At 43.0% G+C, this 17,269-nt stretch overlaps 1 protein-coding gene across 1 annotated transcript in view; it reads right to left on the reverse strand.

Moving 5' to 3' along the window:
- Positions 1 to 360: 360 nt before the first annotated feature.
- Positions 361 to 17,269, reverse strand: part of LOC309352536 (uncharacterized protein) — a 28,731-nt gene continuing 11,822 nt past the window's right edge. The window contains exons 2-4 of the mRNA XM_081881109.1: positions 12,988 to 13,095; positions 7,902 to 8,102; positions 361 to 724 (exon numbers count right to left, since the gene is read on the reverse strand). Coding sequence (XP_081737235.1) covers positions 597 to 724; positions 7,902 to 8,102; positions 12,988 to 13,095 — 437 coding nt within the window. The 3' untranslated portion in view covers positions 361 to 596. The remainder of the gene's footprint in view (positions 725 to 7,901; positions 8,103 to 12,987; positions 13,096 to 17,269) is intronic.

The raw sequence follows: 17,269 nt of genomic DNA on the forward strand, positions 1-17,269 counted from the left end.
GTTGCCTGTTCTTTTAACAGTTCTTTAAAACAATTGTACTTATTAAAATCTTATGTTAAAACTGCACACTAAAGTTACATACCTGGGTAGGTTTGCTGAACCAAAAAGGGTTTTTAGCAGATTGTGAAAATAATACAGTGAAGGTACCCATGTAATGTTAATGGACAGGGGGTTCCAAAGGTTAGTTGTTGTCACACTAGAGGATTTTCAAATGTTTGAATGAACATTATGTGGACTTGTAAATGCGCTAGTTCCACAGATCTAAGCAGGTGGCATTGCTGCCTGCCAATCAGCCTCTGTTCTTCCTTCAGCATCTCATTTCCTTCTGCCAACCGCATCCCTTCTTCCCAGTTTGCGGCAGGCAAGTCATAGGAGTGGCAGCAAGCTCTTTCCCTGAACTCAGGAGCCCATGGCTTCCTAGGAAATTTAGTTCTCCGGAACTCCTGAATGACTACTGGGGTCACAGACACAAAAATGAGGTGAGTCAAGAGGAGTTTACACTTACCACAAATAGGATATATTTCTAAGGAAACACCCACTTCTCACCATGGGAATGGTACAAAGGAATGTATGTCAGGCAGAATATATGCTTCAGCCTATGCTGTCGAAATACCTTTTTGTGCAGTTTTGTTTCCTTTCCATTCATTCAGGCATGTTACAAATGAGAGCTTGTTCTTGTTGAAGCTCAGTTTGTTCAACCAAGATTGGTCCTGCCCAATTTCACCTGCAAAAACAAGCCTTGTGTAAGAAGCCGGAAACATTCCTTTTAGGAATTATAACAAATGACAACCCAAAAGACATGAAAATAATCTTTTTATATGCAACAGCTGCCACAAGGTTACTGATTGCAAAAAATTGGAAATCAGAAGAAGTACCAACATTGAAAGACTGGCAAAATATTTTTTTTGAAATGATTGAATTAGCAAAAATGACGGCAACAATTAGAATGCAATCTAATCAAAATCTCAAACAGGAATGGAAATGTGTGGAAGAATACATGACCAAAAGATACTCCATCAAGAATTTATTGATGTGTATAGACTGATTTCACAAAGTTAAGTTAAGCTAAGGTAAGCTAAGCAGATATATAAGATTAAATGTTTAATTATTAAGATACAGAATTACAATCTCAATAATAAAGTTACAAAAATAATAACAAGGAAGTCACGCACGGGTGGAGGGAAGACACAGGGCAAGAAATAAGAAATGGATAAATGTTGGTACATAATGAAATGCGAAAATGTGAATTTACGAATATAATGTATATTTATCAATATGTAAAGATTTCATAGAATCATGGAATCATAGAGTTGGAAGAGACCACAAGGGCCATCGAGTCCAACCCCCTGCCAAGCAGGAAACACCATCAGAGCACTCCTGACATATGGTTGTCAAGCCTCTGCTTAAAGACCTCCAAAGAAGGAGACTCCACCACACTCCTTGGCAGCAAATTCCACTGGCAAACATCTCTTACTGTCAGGAAGTTCTTCCTAATATTTGGGTGGAATCTTCTTTCTTGTAGTTTGGATCCATTGCTCTGTGTCCGCTTCTCTTATTATTATTATTATTATTATTATTCTCTGGAGCAGCAGAAAAAAACCTTTCTCCCTCCTCTATGTGACATCCTTTTATATATTTGAACATGGCTATCATATCACCCCTTAACCTCCTCTTCTCCAGGCTAAACATGCCCAGCTCCCTTAGCCGTTGCTCATAAGGCATCGTTTCCAGGCCTTTGACCATTTTGGTTGCCCTCCTCTGGACACGTTCCAGTTTGTCAGTGTCCTTCTTGAACTGTGGTGCCCAGAACTGGACACAATACTCCAGGTGAGGTCTGACCAGAGCAGAATACAGTGGCACTATTACTTCCCTTGATCTAGATGCTATACTCCTATTGATGCAGCCCAGAATTGCATTGGCTTTTTTAGCTGCCGCATCCCAGTGTTGGCTCATGTCAAGTTTGTGGTCAACCAAGAGTCCTAGATCCTTTTCACATGTAGAAGAAGAAGAAGAGTTTGGATTTGATATCCCGCTTTATCTCTGCCCTAAGGAGTCTCAAAGCGGCTAACATTCTCCTTTTCCCTTCCTCCCCCACAACAAACACTCTGTGAGGTGAGTGGGGCTGAGAAACTTCAAGAAGTGTGACTGGCCCAAGGTCACCCAGCAGCTGCATGTGGAGGAGCGGGGAAGCGAACCCGGTTCCCCAGATTACGTGTCCACCGCTCTTAACCACTACACCACACTGGCTCTCAAGCCAGGTGTCATGTACTGCTCTCAAGCCAGGTGTCACCCATCTTGTATTTGTGCCTCTCATTTTTTTTGCCCAAGTGCAATACTTTACATTTCTCCCTGTTAAAATTCATCTTGTTTGTTTTGGCCCAGTTCTCTAATCTGTCAAGGTTGTTTTGAAGTGTGATCCTGTCCTCTGGGGTGTTAGCCACCCCTCCCAGTTTGGTGTCATCTGCAAATTTGATCAGGATGCCCTTGAGACCATCATCCAAGTCGTTGATAAAGATGTTGAATAAGACCGGGCCCAAGACAGAACACTATGGCACCCCACTAGTCACTCTTCTCCAGGATGAAGAGGAACCATTGATGAGCACCCTTTGGGTTTGGTCAGTCAGCCAGTTACAAATCCACTGAGTGGTAGCATAGTCAAGTCCGCATTTTACCAGCTTCTTTACAAGAATATCATGGGACACCTTGTCAAATGCCTTGCTGAAATCAAGGTAGGCTACATCCACTGCATTCCCTTCATCTACCAGGCTTGTAATTCTGTCAAAAAATGAGATAAGGTTAGTCTGACATGACTTATTTTTCAGAAATCCATGCTGACTATTGGTGATCACAGCATTCCTTTCTAGGTGCTCACAGACTGTTTGCTTAATGATCTGCTCCAGAATCTTCCCTGGTATTGATGTCAGACTGACTGGGCGGTAATTATTTAGGTCCTCTCTTTCCCCCTTTTTGAAAATAGGGACAACATTTGCCCTCCTCCAGTCTGCCGGGACTTCGCCTGTTCTCCAGGAATTCTCAAAGATGACTGCCAGTGGTTCTGAGATCACATCTGCCAGTTCTTTTAATACTCTTGGATGCAGTTCATCTGGCCCTGGAGACTTGAATACATCTAAACTAGCCAAGTATTCTTGTACTATCTCCTTAGTTATTCTGGGCTGTGTTTCCTCTGCTGAATCATTTGCTCCAAATTCTTCAGGTCGGGCATTGTTTTCTTTATTGGAGAAGACTGAGGCAAAGAAGGCATTGAGGAGTTCAGCCCTTTCTGTGTCCCCTGTTTGCATTTCACCATCTTCTCCTCTGAGTGACCCTACTATTTCTTTGTTCTTCCTTTTGCTACGAACATACCCATAAAAGCCTTTTTTGTTGCTTTTAACCTCTCTAGCAAGCCTGAGTTCATTCTGTGCTTTAGCTTTTCTGACTTTGTGTCTACACGTGCTGGCTATTTGTTTGAATTCCTCTTTGGTGGTTTCCCCCCTTTTCCATTTTTTGTACACATCTTAACTCAGTTAAAAGTTCTTTAGATAGCCACCCTGGCTTCTTTAGGCACTTCCATGTTTCCGTCTCAATGGTATTGCCTGAAGTTGTGCTTTTACTATCTCCCTCTTAACAAACTCCCAGCCATCATGAACTCCCTTTCCTTTTACAGATAGGTAGCCGTGTTGGTCTGCCATGGTCAAAACAAAATAAAAAAATTCCTTCCAGTAGCACCTTAAAGACCAACTGAGTTAGTTCTAGGTATGAGCTTTCGTGTGCATGCACACTTCTTCAGATACACTGAAACAGAAGTCACCGGACCTTTCTATATAGTGAGAAGGTGGGGAGGGGTATTACTCAGAAGGGTGGTGGGAATGGGTGATTGGCAGATAGCTGCGATGAGCCTGTTGACGACTCTTAACGACTGCAATAGGTCTAACAGGAAAAAGCAAGGGGTGAGAAGGTGAAAAACTTTAACTTTGCTGCCACATACACCCGGACAACACCATTACTGGCCCCAACAACATCACACATACCATCTCGGGACTATTTAATTGCTCATCGTCTAACATTGTGTATGCCATAAAATGCCAACAGTGTCCTTCAGCTCTCTATATTGGACAAACAGGCCAGACCTTACGCCAAAGAATAAACGGACATAAATCCGACATCAGGAACCACAAGACAGAAAAACCAGTAGGAGAACACTTCAATCTCCCAGGACATTCTATACAAGATCTCAAAGTAGCTGTTCTATTACAAAGGAATTTCAGAAATAGACTGGAAAGAGAAGCTGCTGAATTGCAACTTATCACCAAACTTAAAACTATGGAGAGACCTGGTTTGAACAAAGACATTGGATTCTTATCTCATTATACATGACAAAGCCATTTTTCACCTTCTCACCCCTTGCTTTTTCCTGTTAGACCTATTGCAGTCGTTAAGAGTCGTCAACAGGCTCATCGCAGCTATCTGCCAATCACCCATTCCCACCACCCTTCTGAGTAATACCCCTCCCCACCTTCTCACTATATAGAAAGGTCCGGTGACTTCTGTTTCAGTGTATCTGAAGAAGTGTGCATGCACACGAAAGCTCATACCTAGAACTAACTCAGTTGGTCTTTAAGGTGCTACTGGAAGGAATTTTTTCCCTTTCCTTTTAATATTACTGTCCATGGGATCTCACCCAGCACTTCCCTAAGTTTTATGAAGTCGGCTTTCTTAAAGTCAAGAAATTGAGTCCTAGTATGCTTGGCTGCTCCTTTCCGCTGTATAGTAAACTTCATATATGTATTGCAACATTAATAAGAAAAAAATTAAGTGCAACCCCCCCCCCCCCGAGCCTTGTGTGATTCTGTAGTGAATTGTCACATTATTATTGAATGGAAAGATCCCTTTGGTTTTCAAATCTCCGTTATTTGGGTTAGAATGTGTTTTGTCTTTGGCTTAAACAGAAAAGGGGGGAAATGCACTCAGACATTTTTGTTTGCAGTTACATTTGAGAATAAGCGTTGCTCTGAAGTTTGAAATGCTCATGATGCATAAACTCTGGTGCTGATGAAGCTAGCGAGGTCACCTGCAGAAGTTGCTGGGCTCCAGCTCCCACCAGCCCCACACAGCCGGCCCCATGGTCAGGGATAATGAGAGTTGCATCCCAGCAACACCTGGAGCTCCCCACACTGGCTTCTCCTGCTCGAGGACTTACAACTTTGGAAAGAGTTTAAGGCTGATATACTTGCCAGTGACATTGAGTAGCCATTGATAGTTGGGGTCCAGACTGATTGATTGACCCATTGCAACTAAACATGTTCTCAAAACAAGAGAGACCATTGCTGTCAATATGAAGTGCTTCCCACTTGGGCTGCTGCTGACGACAGTCAAAGTCCTGTGCACTGGTGGAGGAAGAGGAGTGCAGGGGGGGCGCACCGCCCCAGGCAGCGCAATCCCGGTGGGGTGCCATCGCAGCTGTCCCCCACCCTGCGCTGGGCGCCATGCCCCCGCAGGCACCCCACCACACCCCTGCGGGCAGCGGGCCATGCCCTCAGGACACCCGCCAGCCCTGCCCCTGCCTGCTCTCCGCCCCCCCCCCCCCCCGGTGCCAGAACATTAAGCTCTGCCACTGGTCCTGCAACACCATCTCAAAACCACATTAAGGACAGAAGAAAAGCTCAGCTGAATTGGAACAAGATCCACCTATTGCAGCATCCTGTTTTCACAGCAGCCAAATAATAGACAGGGATCTGTTCTGTAGGGCCTGCCATAACCCGAAAACGACACAACCCAAAGCGTTGCATCTGCACACACGTGCAGCATGATTTAGCGCTTCTGCACATGCACAGACGCGATTTAACGCTTCTGCACGTGTGCAAACGGCGCGAACCCAGAAGTAACCCATTCTGGTACTTCCAGGTTTGTGCCAGTCGCAAGCTGAGGATGACGTAAGCCAGAGGCAACGTAACTCAAGGCTCCACTGTACCTGTCCTTTCCTTCTTTGAAACCAGAGAATATTACTGTTCTGTAGACCTCAGCTGTGTATGTTCCAATACAGAAAAACTTTCCTTCCAAGTGCTGTGTTAAGACAATGCAACAGTACTCACAGCGAGAAATTTGATCATAGATCATTCTAAGCAAAATGACCTGAACTGCTCCTTTTAGGAGTTGTGTTGTGTTGACTGAAATTTAGCTTTGCATAGGGCTTTTTTCAGCTGGAACTTGCCGGAACTCAGTTCTGGCACCTCTCAGTTGGGCGCCATTGCTATTATAAGAGAACAAGGGAGACGTTCATGGTGAATCTGGCTATGTACCAGATTTTACAGTTCTCCAGATGTTGCAACACATCTCTGAGCAGTTTAATTTCTTTAAAAAGAAATTAGCAGATTAATGCAGAAATGGAATCGAACAGAATTATGGATTTAAACACAGAAATAGACAGATATGCTAACTCAGTTTTGTAATTTAAGATGGAAGCTTTAGTTGTAACCTCTTCCTTGTACATGAGAACAATTTATAGCCTCACATTCTGCTGAGTAATAATGCCATCTGCCAGTTAAGGGTAGAGGAAGCTTGTTGGTGTTCATTTTTCCTTGGTTTTTCATTTTCTCTTGGTTTTTCATTTCTTCCACTCTTAACTTCAGTTCCCCACATTACACACACACCCCTCATGAAAATTCATTACCACTTTAGTGCAAATTCATCCTAATATGCAATTTTGCTCAATGTACACGTTTTTGCAAGCAATTTTCCCTTAGTAAAACACATATTATAGGTTATATTCGCCAGTATACACATTTTTTCCAAGCAATTTCCCCTAACATAATATATCTTATATTATTTTCACTAAATATATTCATTTTTATGCACATTCACCTATTACACACATTTTTGTACTCATTATTTGCTTGGAGAACTGCATCACAAAATTGAGAGAAGTGTGCAACAAGGATTGAACATATTCTTCACAGGAGGCTAAGTGGAAAAACAAGTACAGTGGTACCTCGGGTTACAAATGCTTCGGGTTACGTGTTTTCAGGTTGCGGACCGCGGGAAACCCAGAAGTACCGGAAAGGGTTACTTCCAGGTTTCGCCACTCATGCATGCGCAGAAACACCAAATCACGTCACGCGCATGCACAGACGCAGCACTGCAGGTTACGAATGCTGCGGGTTGAGGACGTGCCTCTGTCATGGATTACGCCCACAACCCAAGGTTCCACTGTAAAGGCCATGGCAAGAGGTACAGTCACTGCATAAATTAATTGTGTCTTACTGTATTAACATTCATATTAGGTTCTCCACATTGCAACCTGGCAACCTTATCTATATGAATGTATCTCCAAGTTCTTTCATTGCACGCAAATGTATCAAATGATGGTATCAATGTACTGTATATTATTCATTATGTGATACAGGGTAACAGCCTAATACTTCACTCTTCCCTGCTGATACTTCATTGGGTTCTGCAGAATGACCTTAATTATGGTCACAGAAGGTTCCCTGTGAGAATCTAAAATGGTTGCCATGACTAGGAAATCTCCACCTAAAGTATTATGCAGATCTGCATGAATAATGATGAAAAATATGGCTGGAACTTCAGCCAATGGAAGAACACTCTGGATCCAACCCACCCATCTGAAGGCAGCCCTGTTTAGGGAAGCTTTTAATGTTTAATGTATTACAGTATTTTGATATTTTTTTGGAAGCCGCCCAGAGTGGCTGGGGAAGCCCAGCCAGATGGGCGGGGTATAAATAATAAATTGTTGTTGCTGTTGTTGTTGTTGTTGTTGTTGTTGTTATCCAATCCATGGACTTCAAACATTTCTTGCTCATTTGTGTGAGATGTTAAGGTGCTTAATGTGTACAATACGGAAACAAATGGTGTGATTTTGTTGGTGTCAGGGACAGAATGCTTACCACGTCCAGCTTCCTCAACAATGGCAGCGCTTTTTGCAGCACATGGAGGATGCATTTGCAGCTCATCCATGTAGTCCATAATACTGCCCGGCAGAGGGATAGATGAGCTGATGGTTGTTTGTGATTTGGGCTCAGCATCACTTCTCAATGACTCCTCTGTCACTTGAGAGCTTGATGGGATCACTGTTTGCACCCAGGCCTCTGGAACAGCATGACATGAGTCATTCATACAGAAGCAGGAGCAGGGCTATAAGAGGAAGGCTACAACATAAAGAGAATTACAGTTTGCTAGCATATATAAACGAGCATGTTTCAGACCGTGGCCATAGTAAGATGCAAAGATGGACCTGCCGAAGCTCCCACTTCTACTAATGAAGCCCTAAGGAAGTCAGATTAGCCTCAACCAGAGCCAGGGCCTTTTCAACACTGGCTCCAGGCTGGTGGAACGCTCTGTCTCATGAGACCAGGGCCCTGCAGGATCTGGTTTCTTTCCGCAGGGCCTGTTGTTCCACCTGGCCTTTGGCTTGGAGCCAATTTAATTCCCTCCCTCTCTTTCTTTTTTCTTTTTCCTTTCTCCTCCTGTGATGAGGCTGCATTTTAATATTTTAATGTTTCAATATTTTAATGTTGTATTTTAATCTTGTTTTTAAGTTGTATTCATTCAACTTGTTTTTATTATTGCTTGTTAACCGCCCTGAGCCCAGCCTTGGCTGGGGAGGGCGGGGTATAAATAAATTATTATTATTATTATTATTATTATTATTATTATTATTATTATTAAGTTCAAAGATTGGCTCCACTGGCTTAAGGCAGGGCTGTGACAGCCCACAGCCCCAGGGCTGGCCATGCCTGTTGCTGGATTTTAAAGTTGCAGGCTTTTCAATTTTCATTGTGGTGAACACAAAGAGTGCCTGCTGGATCAGGCCATGGCCCATCTTGCACCCTCTTTTCACAGTGGCTGACCAGATGCCCGTGGGAGGCCTGCAAGCAAAGCTCTGCCCCACTGCAATGCCCAGCCTTTGACGGGGCACTGACAGCCTCACCCTCCAGGAATTTGTCTGATCATCTTTGAAAGCCACGAGGTTGAAATTATTTGAATCACAGAGCTTAAAACAGAAAAAATCTTGCACAAATAATTTTTTTTATATTGAAGCTCCCTCCCCCACATTATCTTTCAGTTTATAAACTGACATGTTCTTGCCTGTAACTTCCTCACTTCTTGTTCCACCACCTTCCAGACCCCCAGAAGTTTCCTTTTCCTCAAATCCCTTGCTTCTGCCTGAAACATCTCCCTGGGCATTCACTTGTTGCCTCCCTTTATTCCTTTATTACCCACATCAGAAACAAAATCTATATAAGTGCATCACACAAAATCAGGCTCTGCTAGCCTTCCCTCTTTTCCCCTCCCTTCCTGTGTTGAAATTTGTATTTCCAATTGTTCAAGGCTGGAACCTGTATTTTGTTATGTTAGGTAAATGTAAAGGGACCCCTGACCGTTAGGTCTAGTCGCGGACAACTCTGGGGTTGTGGCGCGCATCTCGCTTTACTGGCCGAGGGAGCCGGCGTACAGCTTCTGAGTCATGTGGCCAGCATGACTAAGTCACTTCTGGAGAACTAGAGCAGCGCACGGAAATGCCGTTTACCTTCCCACTGGAGTGGTACCTATTTATCTACTTGCACTTTGACGGGCTTTCAAACTGCTAGGTTGGCAGGAGCAGGGACCGAACAATGGGAGCTCACCCCGCCACGGGGAATTGAACTGCCAACCTTCTGATCGGACGCAGGTGGCGCTGTGCTCTAAACCACTGAGCCTCTTGGGATTGCCCATCGGATGGTAAGTGGTTGGAGTAAACTCCCGTTGCTCTGTCCCAGCTCATGCCAACCTAGCAATTCGAAAGCACACCAGTGTGAGCAGATAAATAGGTCTCTGCGGTGAGAAGGTAAACGGGGTTTCTGTGCACTCTGGCTTCTATCAAGGTGTCCTGTTGTGCCAGAAGCAGTTTAGTCATGCTGGCCACAAGACCCAGAAGCTGTCTGTGGACAAACACTGGCTCCCTTGGCCTGAAAGCGAGATGGGTGTTGCAACCCCATAGTTGCCTTGGACTGGACTTAACTGTCCAGGAGTCCTTTACCTCCTTTACCTTTACATGAAGGTAGTGGCTAAGTGCTTTGTGAACCAGAGGTAAACAAAGGTGCCTTTCAGTATGTGCTGAGATCCTTTGTCTTACCTCTGAGATCAGTTTTGCAGTTTGCTATCATATTATAATAAAGAGCATGCAAATCCCTTGTGCATTCTTTATCCAGCCTCCTGGATTTGTGCAGAGGGAACACATATATGCTCCTGAAGCAAGTACCATTTGCTCATTCTATAATATACAACAGCTATATGAACTGCAAGTTCCAAACCTGCCAGAACAATTTTATTATTTCAGGATTTGTACCCTACCTCCCCTTCCCCACAAAAAGAATTCTCAAGGCAGCTTCTCCTATTATTATATTATTTAGTATATTACATTTATCATATTATTTCTGCTTAGAGCACGGGTGGGCATCCTGGAGCCTGGGGCCTGATGTGTGCACTCAACCTCATGTATGTGGCCCCAATCCATCCTAATCCATCCCCATTCTTCCATCCCCTCACAGTTTCTTTCTTCCTGTTCATTTTCTCCTGGCTTTTTTGCATTGTTTCCCCTTTGTAACTTCAGAACAATTGTAAATTCAGAACAGCTATTTTAACAGATAAAGATATATTTATGGTTAAGAATTGTATGGCTTTACAACACTAACAAAAGGCTCTGTTGTTCTAATCAGATGATCAAGTCATGAGGCCAGCCATGTCTCTTGCAGTTCATGTCACGACAGGATTCTTAACTATATGACTTGGTAACATTATGATTATCTTGCTTCTTGAAGGAAATATTCAGGGTTTTACCCCTCTGCACGGATTTTCATATGTGGAATGCATGCATAAACCCAAATTAGTTCATAATCCAAATCATACTTCCCCTATTTTGGCTCAAATCCCTTTGGGAGAAACCCACTTGGGTTATCTAATAGAAAAACAGACATTCCACACACAAAGCATCTATTATAATCAGAGTTAGATGACAGTAGAAAAAAATTCATAGGTTTGGAAGAAGAAATTTGGAATTTGATGTAGCTCATAAAGTAACCACATCCCTTTCTGCTTTACAAGTGAGACTGAACAATGTGTAGAAATTGATGTTCTCAGCTTGGGAATTAAAGATGTGTGATTTCTGACTTTCATACTACACACACACACACACACACACACACACCCTATTCCAATATCCCTATTCCAATATCCCCATTAAAAGCAGAAGCCTACCAAATATCCCTTACAAGAAACTATTAACTAAATTTTGAAAGATGTACCGGTACATTTTCAAATACTAAACTTACAAAATGAAAATGATATAATAATAATTGAAATCAATGGAACTAACATGATTGTGTTCATTAACTTCAATGGATCTGAGTAAAACTCAACGTAACATTGCCCTTCAAATGGTACTTGCAGTGGTAAAGTCTCATTGCAAACAGGAAAGAAATGGGAGAGTGAGAGACACACCCAGGACAGAAGGGGGCCTGAGAGATGAAGAGAGAAGGGCAAGAAGAAAAGGTGGGTAAAAAAGTGGGGGGAGGAAGAGATGAGTGAGGATGGGGTGGGGGGAGAGATGGGCCAGAGAGGATAAGAATGGAATACATGTTGAGAGAAAGAAACAGAAGGTGGGGTGAAGAGAAGAAGGTGTGCATCAGTGCATATGAGAGAGAACAATCTGAGTACAGATGAGAGAAAAAGAGAAACTCCCATGGCTCACTGAGTAAGCACCTAGATGGTATGAAAGATTATTTAGGAGTTTATCAGCCAGAACACTGCCTGCAGATTATTCTTCAGTTAAATCCATAGTGAAGTTTTGGCAATGAGGGAGATATCACAGGACTGCACCACTGCCCCCAAATAGATTCAGGCATGCAGCAACTATACTCCCTTGTTATCTTTCTCATGAAGCTCTCAAAACACTTACTAGATTCACATGGGAGGACTTTAGACAGAGAGAATTTGCTGCCATGATTTATTGTTGATAGAAGCCAAAATAGCTCTTAATACGGTCACAGCATAAAACTGTCTAACCTTTCAGTCACCAAATATACCATGGAAATAATGGCTTGGCTTGTTACTACAGGAATGCAAGAGATCTATAGCTTCCCTTCCCCATAAATCTAATCCTCATACTAGGCTCAGTACTAGTTTCTAGCTTCAAATTGTGAAGTTCATTCACAAATGTTGTGTAACCAGGAACCATTAAATTTCCTGGCCTGCTCCTCTCCCATCTCCTTGTTGCTGCTCATCTCCGGCAGTCTGGGGGCTGCAGCCTCCACAGATTGCCCTCCTCACAATCTTTTCATCACTAACTCCTGAAAACAACCCTCATTCCGGACCAAACCATACATAGAAAGTGTGCTGAAAGCATATTACTTTGCCCAAAGAATTCTGGGAACTGTAGTTCACCCCACACAGAACTTCAGTTCTCAGCATCCTTAACAAGCTAAATCAGAGGGCCTAGCTGGAGAGAGAAATTTCAATGTGCGAATCGCACAGGTGACATGGTTAATTGGGCAGTATGTAAATGCTATAGATGAATGAATGTAGTGAGCTCCCCTTGTATTGCTTCATGCCCTCAGTTTTTGAACTCTCTCTCTCTCTCTCTCTCTCTCTCTCTCTCTCTTTCTGTCTCTCTCTCTCTGTGTGTTATGTACAGTAAGGAGGGATCCCTAAATTCATCAAAGAGCCATATAACATAATTTATTTGCTTATTCTTTCCACACAATCACAAGCATTGTAAACGGTAAAGCTTATTTGCATTGAGGCCATCGGTTGTGATCCTATGGATGTTTGTTTAGTGGTAATTCTGTTGAACTCAATGTCTGTTGTTTTCCAAGAAGGTATGTTTATGACCATGATATAACAGTTTCTTGCTGTCTTCGGGTTTCACAATTTCCTAACAGTCATTTTGTAACTTTGCAACTATGAGGTTTGGAAAGACACTGGGTTAATTTGTACCTGTTTTGTTTTGGCTTTCTGCAGCAGGGAAGACAGAATTTCTTTTTTTCTTCGACAGCCAAGACCGTGAAGACATGGGGATATGTTCTTCAGATGTAAGGTACATCCCTGAACAGAAATAAAATACCCGTATCATTTTTACAACCATTCATTCATTTGAATCTCTGTTTATCATAATGGCCATTTGAATGAGAAACAATAATCCAGACCTAGCTAGTTAGCTTGACTGATACATACATGTTACTTATAATCTGTTTTGCAGTTAATACAGAATAAACAGATTAATGAGCTGCACATCAGCTTGATGTCTGAAAGGTTAACCCAGATGTTAAATATCCAGAGTCTGTTAGACCCTGAGCAGTTTCTACGTTCTGACATAAAGCAACACCTTTCTGCCAAGAGAGCCAAGGCAGTTTACAATGGTAAAAATACTGACACAAACAAATAGTACAAAATATGTAACAGTGCATGTTGGACTTCTTGGGTTGCTCTGGTGGAAGAGACAGGCAAGAAAACTCAATGGATGCCACAGACACAAAGGGGGGGAGCTCCATAGTCCTGCCCCCACCATGCTGACCACCCCATTCAAGCCTCCTTTCAGGAGAGCTGAGAGGAGACAGACTCCCTGCCAGGTTCCTGCTGTGTGAAATGCCGGCCTTGGTCTTTGCTCTTGCTAAGGCGGCCTGTTTCTTGCTGTTGCTTTCCTGTCTCAGTTTTGCAGAGGAGGAGATGGAGCAAATGCCATCAACACAGATGGCTTGTGGAGGCAGGAAGAAGCTATCCCTCCATGCGGCATGTATGTATGAATGTATGTATTTTTATTTATTTCATGGCAATTATATACAGCTTGATTGTAATAACATCTCAAAGTGGATTATGAAAATATGAAAGTATGGTTTGGTTTTTTCAAAAATTTATATAAACTAAATCTAGAGGTTTAGAGTATAGAGCACCTAGAAAGGAATACTGTGATCACCAATAGTCAGCATGGATTTCTGAAAAATAAGTCATGTCAGACTAACCTGATCTTGTTTTTTGACAGAATTACAAGCCTGATGAAGGGAATGCAGTGGATGTAGCCTACCTTGATTTCAGCAAGGCATTTGACAAGGTGCCCCATGATATTCTTGTAAAGAAGCTGGTAAAATGCGGTCTTGACTATGCTACCACTCAGTGGATTTGTAACTGGCTGACTGACCGAACCCAAAGGGTGCTCATCAATGGTTCCTCTTCATCCTGGAGAAAAGTGACTAGTGGGGTGCCACAGGGTTCTGTCTTGGGCCCGGTATTATTCAACATCTTTATCAACGACTTGGATGATGGACTCAAGGGCATCCTGATCAAATTTGCAGATGACCCCAAACTGGGAGGGGTGGCTAACACCCCAGAGGACAGGATCACACTTCAAAATGACCTTGACAGATTAGAGAACTGGGCCAAAACAAACAAGATGAATTTTAACAGGGAGAAATGTAAAGTATTGCACTTGGGCAAAAAAAATGAGAGGCACAAATACAAGATGGGTGACACCTGGCTTGAGAGCAGTACATGTGAAAAGGATCTAGGAGTCTTGGTTGACCACAAACTTGACATGAGCCAACAGTGTGACGCGGCAGCTAAAAAAGCCAATGCAATTCTGGGCTGCATCAATAGGAGTATAGCATCTAGATGAAGGGAAGTAATAGTGCCACTGTATTCTGCTCTGGTCAGACCTCACCTGGAGTACTGTGTCCAGTTCTGGACACCACAGTTCAAGAAGGACACTGACAAACTGGAACGTGTCCAGAGGAGGGCAACCAAAATGGTCAAAGGCCTGGAAACAATGCCTTATGAGGAACGGCTAAGGGAGCTGGGCATGTTTAGCCTGGAGAAGAGGAGGTTAAGGGGTGATATGATAGCCATGTTCAAATATATAAAAGGATGTCACATAGAGGAGGGAGAAAGGTTGTTTTCTGCTGCTCCAGAGAAGCGGACACGGAGCAATGGTTCCAAACTACAAGAAAGAAGATTCCACCTAAACATTAAGAACTTCCTGACAGTAAGAGCTGTTTGACAGTGGAATTTGCTGCCAAGGAGTGTGGTGGAGTCTCCTTCTTTGGAGGTCTTTAAGCAGAGGCTTGACAACCATATGTCAGGAGTAGGATTAAATTCAGGTGGAGGCAAAACAGGGTATGTTCCAGGCAGAGCAGAACAACCAACCAAGATGAGGCATGCCAACAACATGGCTGGGGAGCGGCAGAAAGTTCAGGGACATTCCCACAGAGGGAGCAAGCCACCGAGAGGCAAAGGTTTGAGGCTGGTTTGAGGATAGGACTTGTGACAGGCTGAGCATGGCCTCTGCCTTTTTCCAACTGCATGGTCCCTGGCAGAGGGACCTGCTTGGATGCTGAAGGTCCCAGGTTCAATCCCTGGTGTCTCCAGGCAGGGCGGGGAATTGTCCCCTGTCTAAAACCCTGGAGAGCAGCTGCCAGTCAGTGCAGACTGAGCTAGATGAACCAGTGTCCTGACTTGGTATGAAGTCGGCTTCCTATGTTCCTGTGACCAGTGAAGTCAGGGGGAAACCAAATGAGCTTTCAGGTGTGCTCACTAGAGCAGGTGAGTGTGAGGGAGGAGAGGGGACCTCAGTTTGCAAAATGCACACAATGTGCCCAATGTGCCTCTAGCAACCTGCCAGGTCAGACAATGATGATATAACATAACTACTTAGTTTGTACAGCTCTATATGCAGGTGCAATGTTATTTCTGTACTGCCTGCCCTAGACTTCTCCTCTAGCATCTTGTAAATCATTAGTCCTCCTTCCTTCCCCAGTTTTCAGCCACTCCTTGGCACTGAGCATCATTTCCCTGTCCCACTGACTGTACAAACCTGTAACACAGGCTCACCTCTGCCAGACCTTGATCTGTACATATGATCTCTTTTAAAAAATAAATAAAATATGAAAATTTAGAACAAGAGGTAAGACCACTCTGCAAACAAGTAGGTGAACACCAGACCTATCTATCTATGATTGAACTGCGGAACCGGGAGAGCAATTTAAGGATAAGAGCAATACCAGAAGTGGAAGAAGGCAACCTAGCTGAGTTTCTGACCAAAGAACTCTCCAAATTTTGGGGCTTAGAGGAAAAGGATTTTAAAATTGTTTCAGCTTTTAGACTCGGAAGACTTATAAAGAAAGAGAAGCCCAGAGACTGTTTGATAACTTTGAGGTCAAAGGAGGAAAGGGATAAGATTCTGGGCCTACACTACGGAAAGTCACTGGACATTCTGGACAAAAGAATTGAGATCTACAAGGATATTCCTAAACAACTGTTAGATCTTAGATCTAACTATTTGGAGTTGACAAGATTACTAAGGAAGAATTCAATCATCTTTAGGTGGGAATTTCCTCAAGGACTATCTTTTACCTTTAGAGGGAAGAAGATCAAAATCAGAACATTGGAAGATAGAGACAAATTTCTGAACGTATACGGAGAGGACCTTCACAAAGGAATTGACCAACTTCCAGGGCCTGAAACACCAGAGGTAACTGCACCCTTGGACCCTGAAGATCCTCTGAATAAGGTACCACCCCTTGAAAAATAACCAGATTTATTCAGGATGTCTCTGCAACTTTTGAGTTGGAACATTAATGGCTGTAACATCCCGGAAAAAAGGAGGAAAATTTTTCATATATTAAAAAAAGAACAATTGGACATTATTTGCTTACAAGAAACACATGTGACTAGGCTCCATAGAAAGGTGTTAATAAACAAAAGACTTGGTCAAGAATTTATATCTTCGGACAGAGTAAAGAAACGAGGAGTGGTGATATATGCAAAAGAGAGCCTGTCACCTAAATTTTTATTCAAAGATGAACATGGAAGAATATTAGCAATTGAGATACAACATCAAGGAGAAAAGATTCTGATATTAGGAATTTATGCACCAAATGATGGGAAATCGGAATTTTATAAGAAGTTGCATGAGATTATGCTGGATTATCTGGACTACAACAACATCATTATGATGGGAGATATGAATGGGGTCGTATCGACTAACATGGATAAGTCACAAAATCAAAATGTTACAAAAGACGGCAGACTACCAAAGACCTTTTTTGAAATGACTGACAATATGGACTGGATTGACATTTGGAGAACTAAGAACCCCCTGGGAAGAGAGGGAACATTCTTCTCTGAAGCCCAGCTGACTTGGACAAGAATCGACCAAATATGGATAACTAGAGGTCTGGCACCCAAGGTTAGAAAAGTGGAAATCTGCCCAAAGACCTGCTCTGACCAT

The sequence above is a fragment of the Podarcis erhardii genome (genome assembly GCF_964252035.2).
Source record: "Podarcis erhardii genome assembly, chromosome: 11".
Taxonomy (NCBI): domain Eukaryota; kingdom Metazoa; phylum Chordata; class Lepidosauria; order Squamata; family Lacertidae; genus Podarcis; species Podarcis erhardii.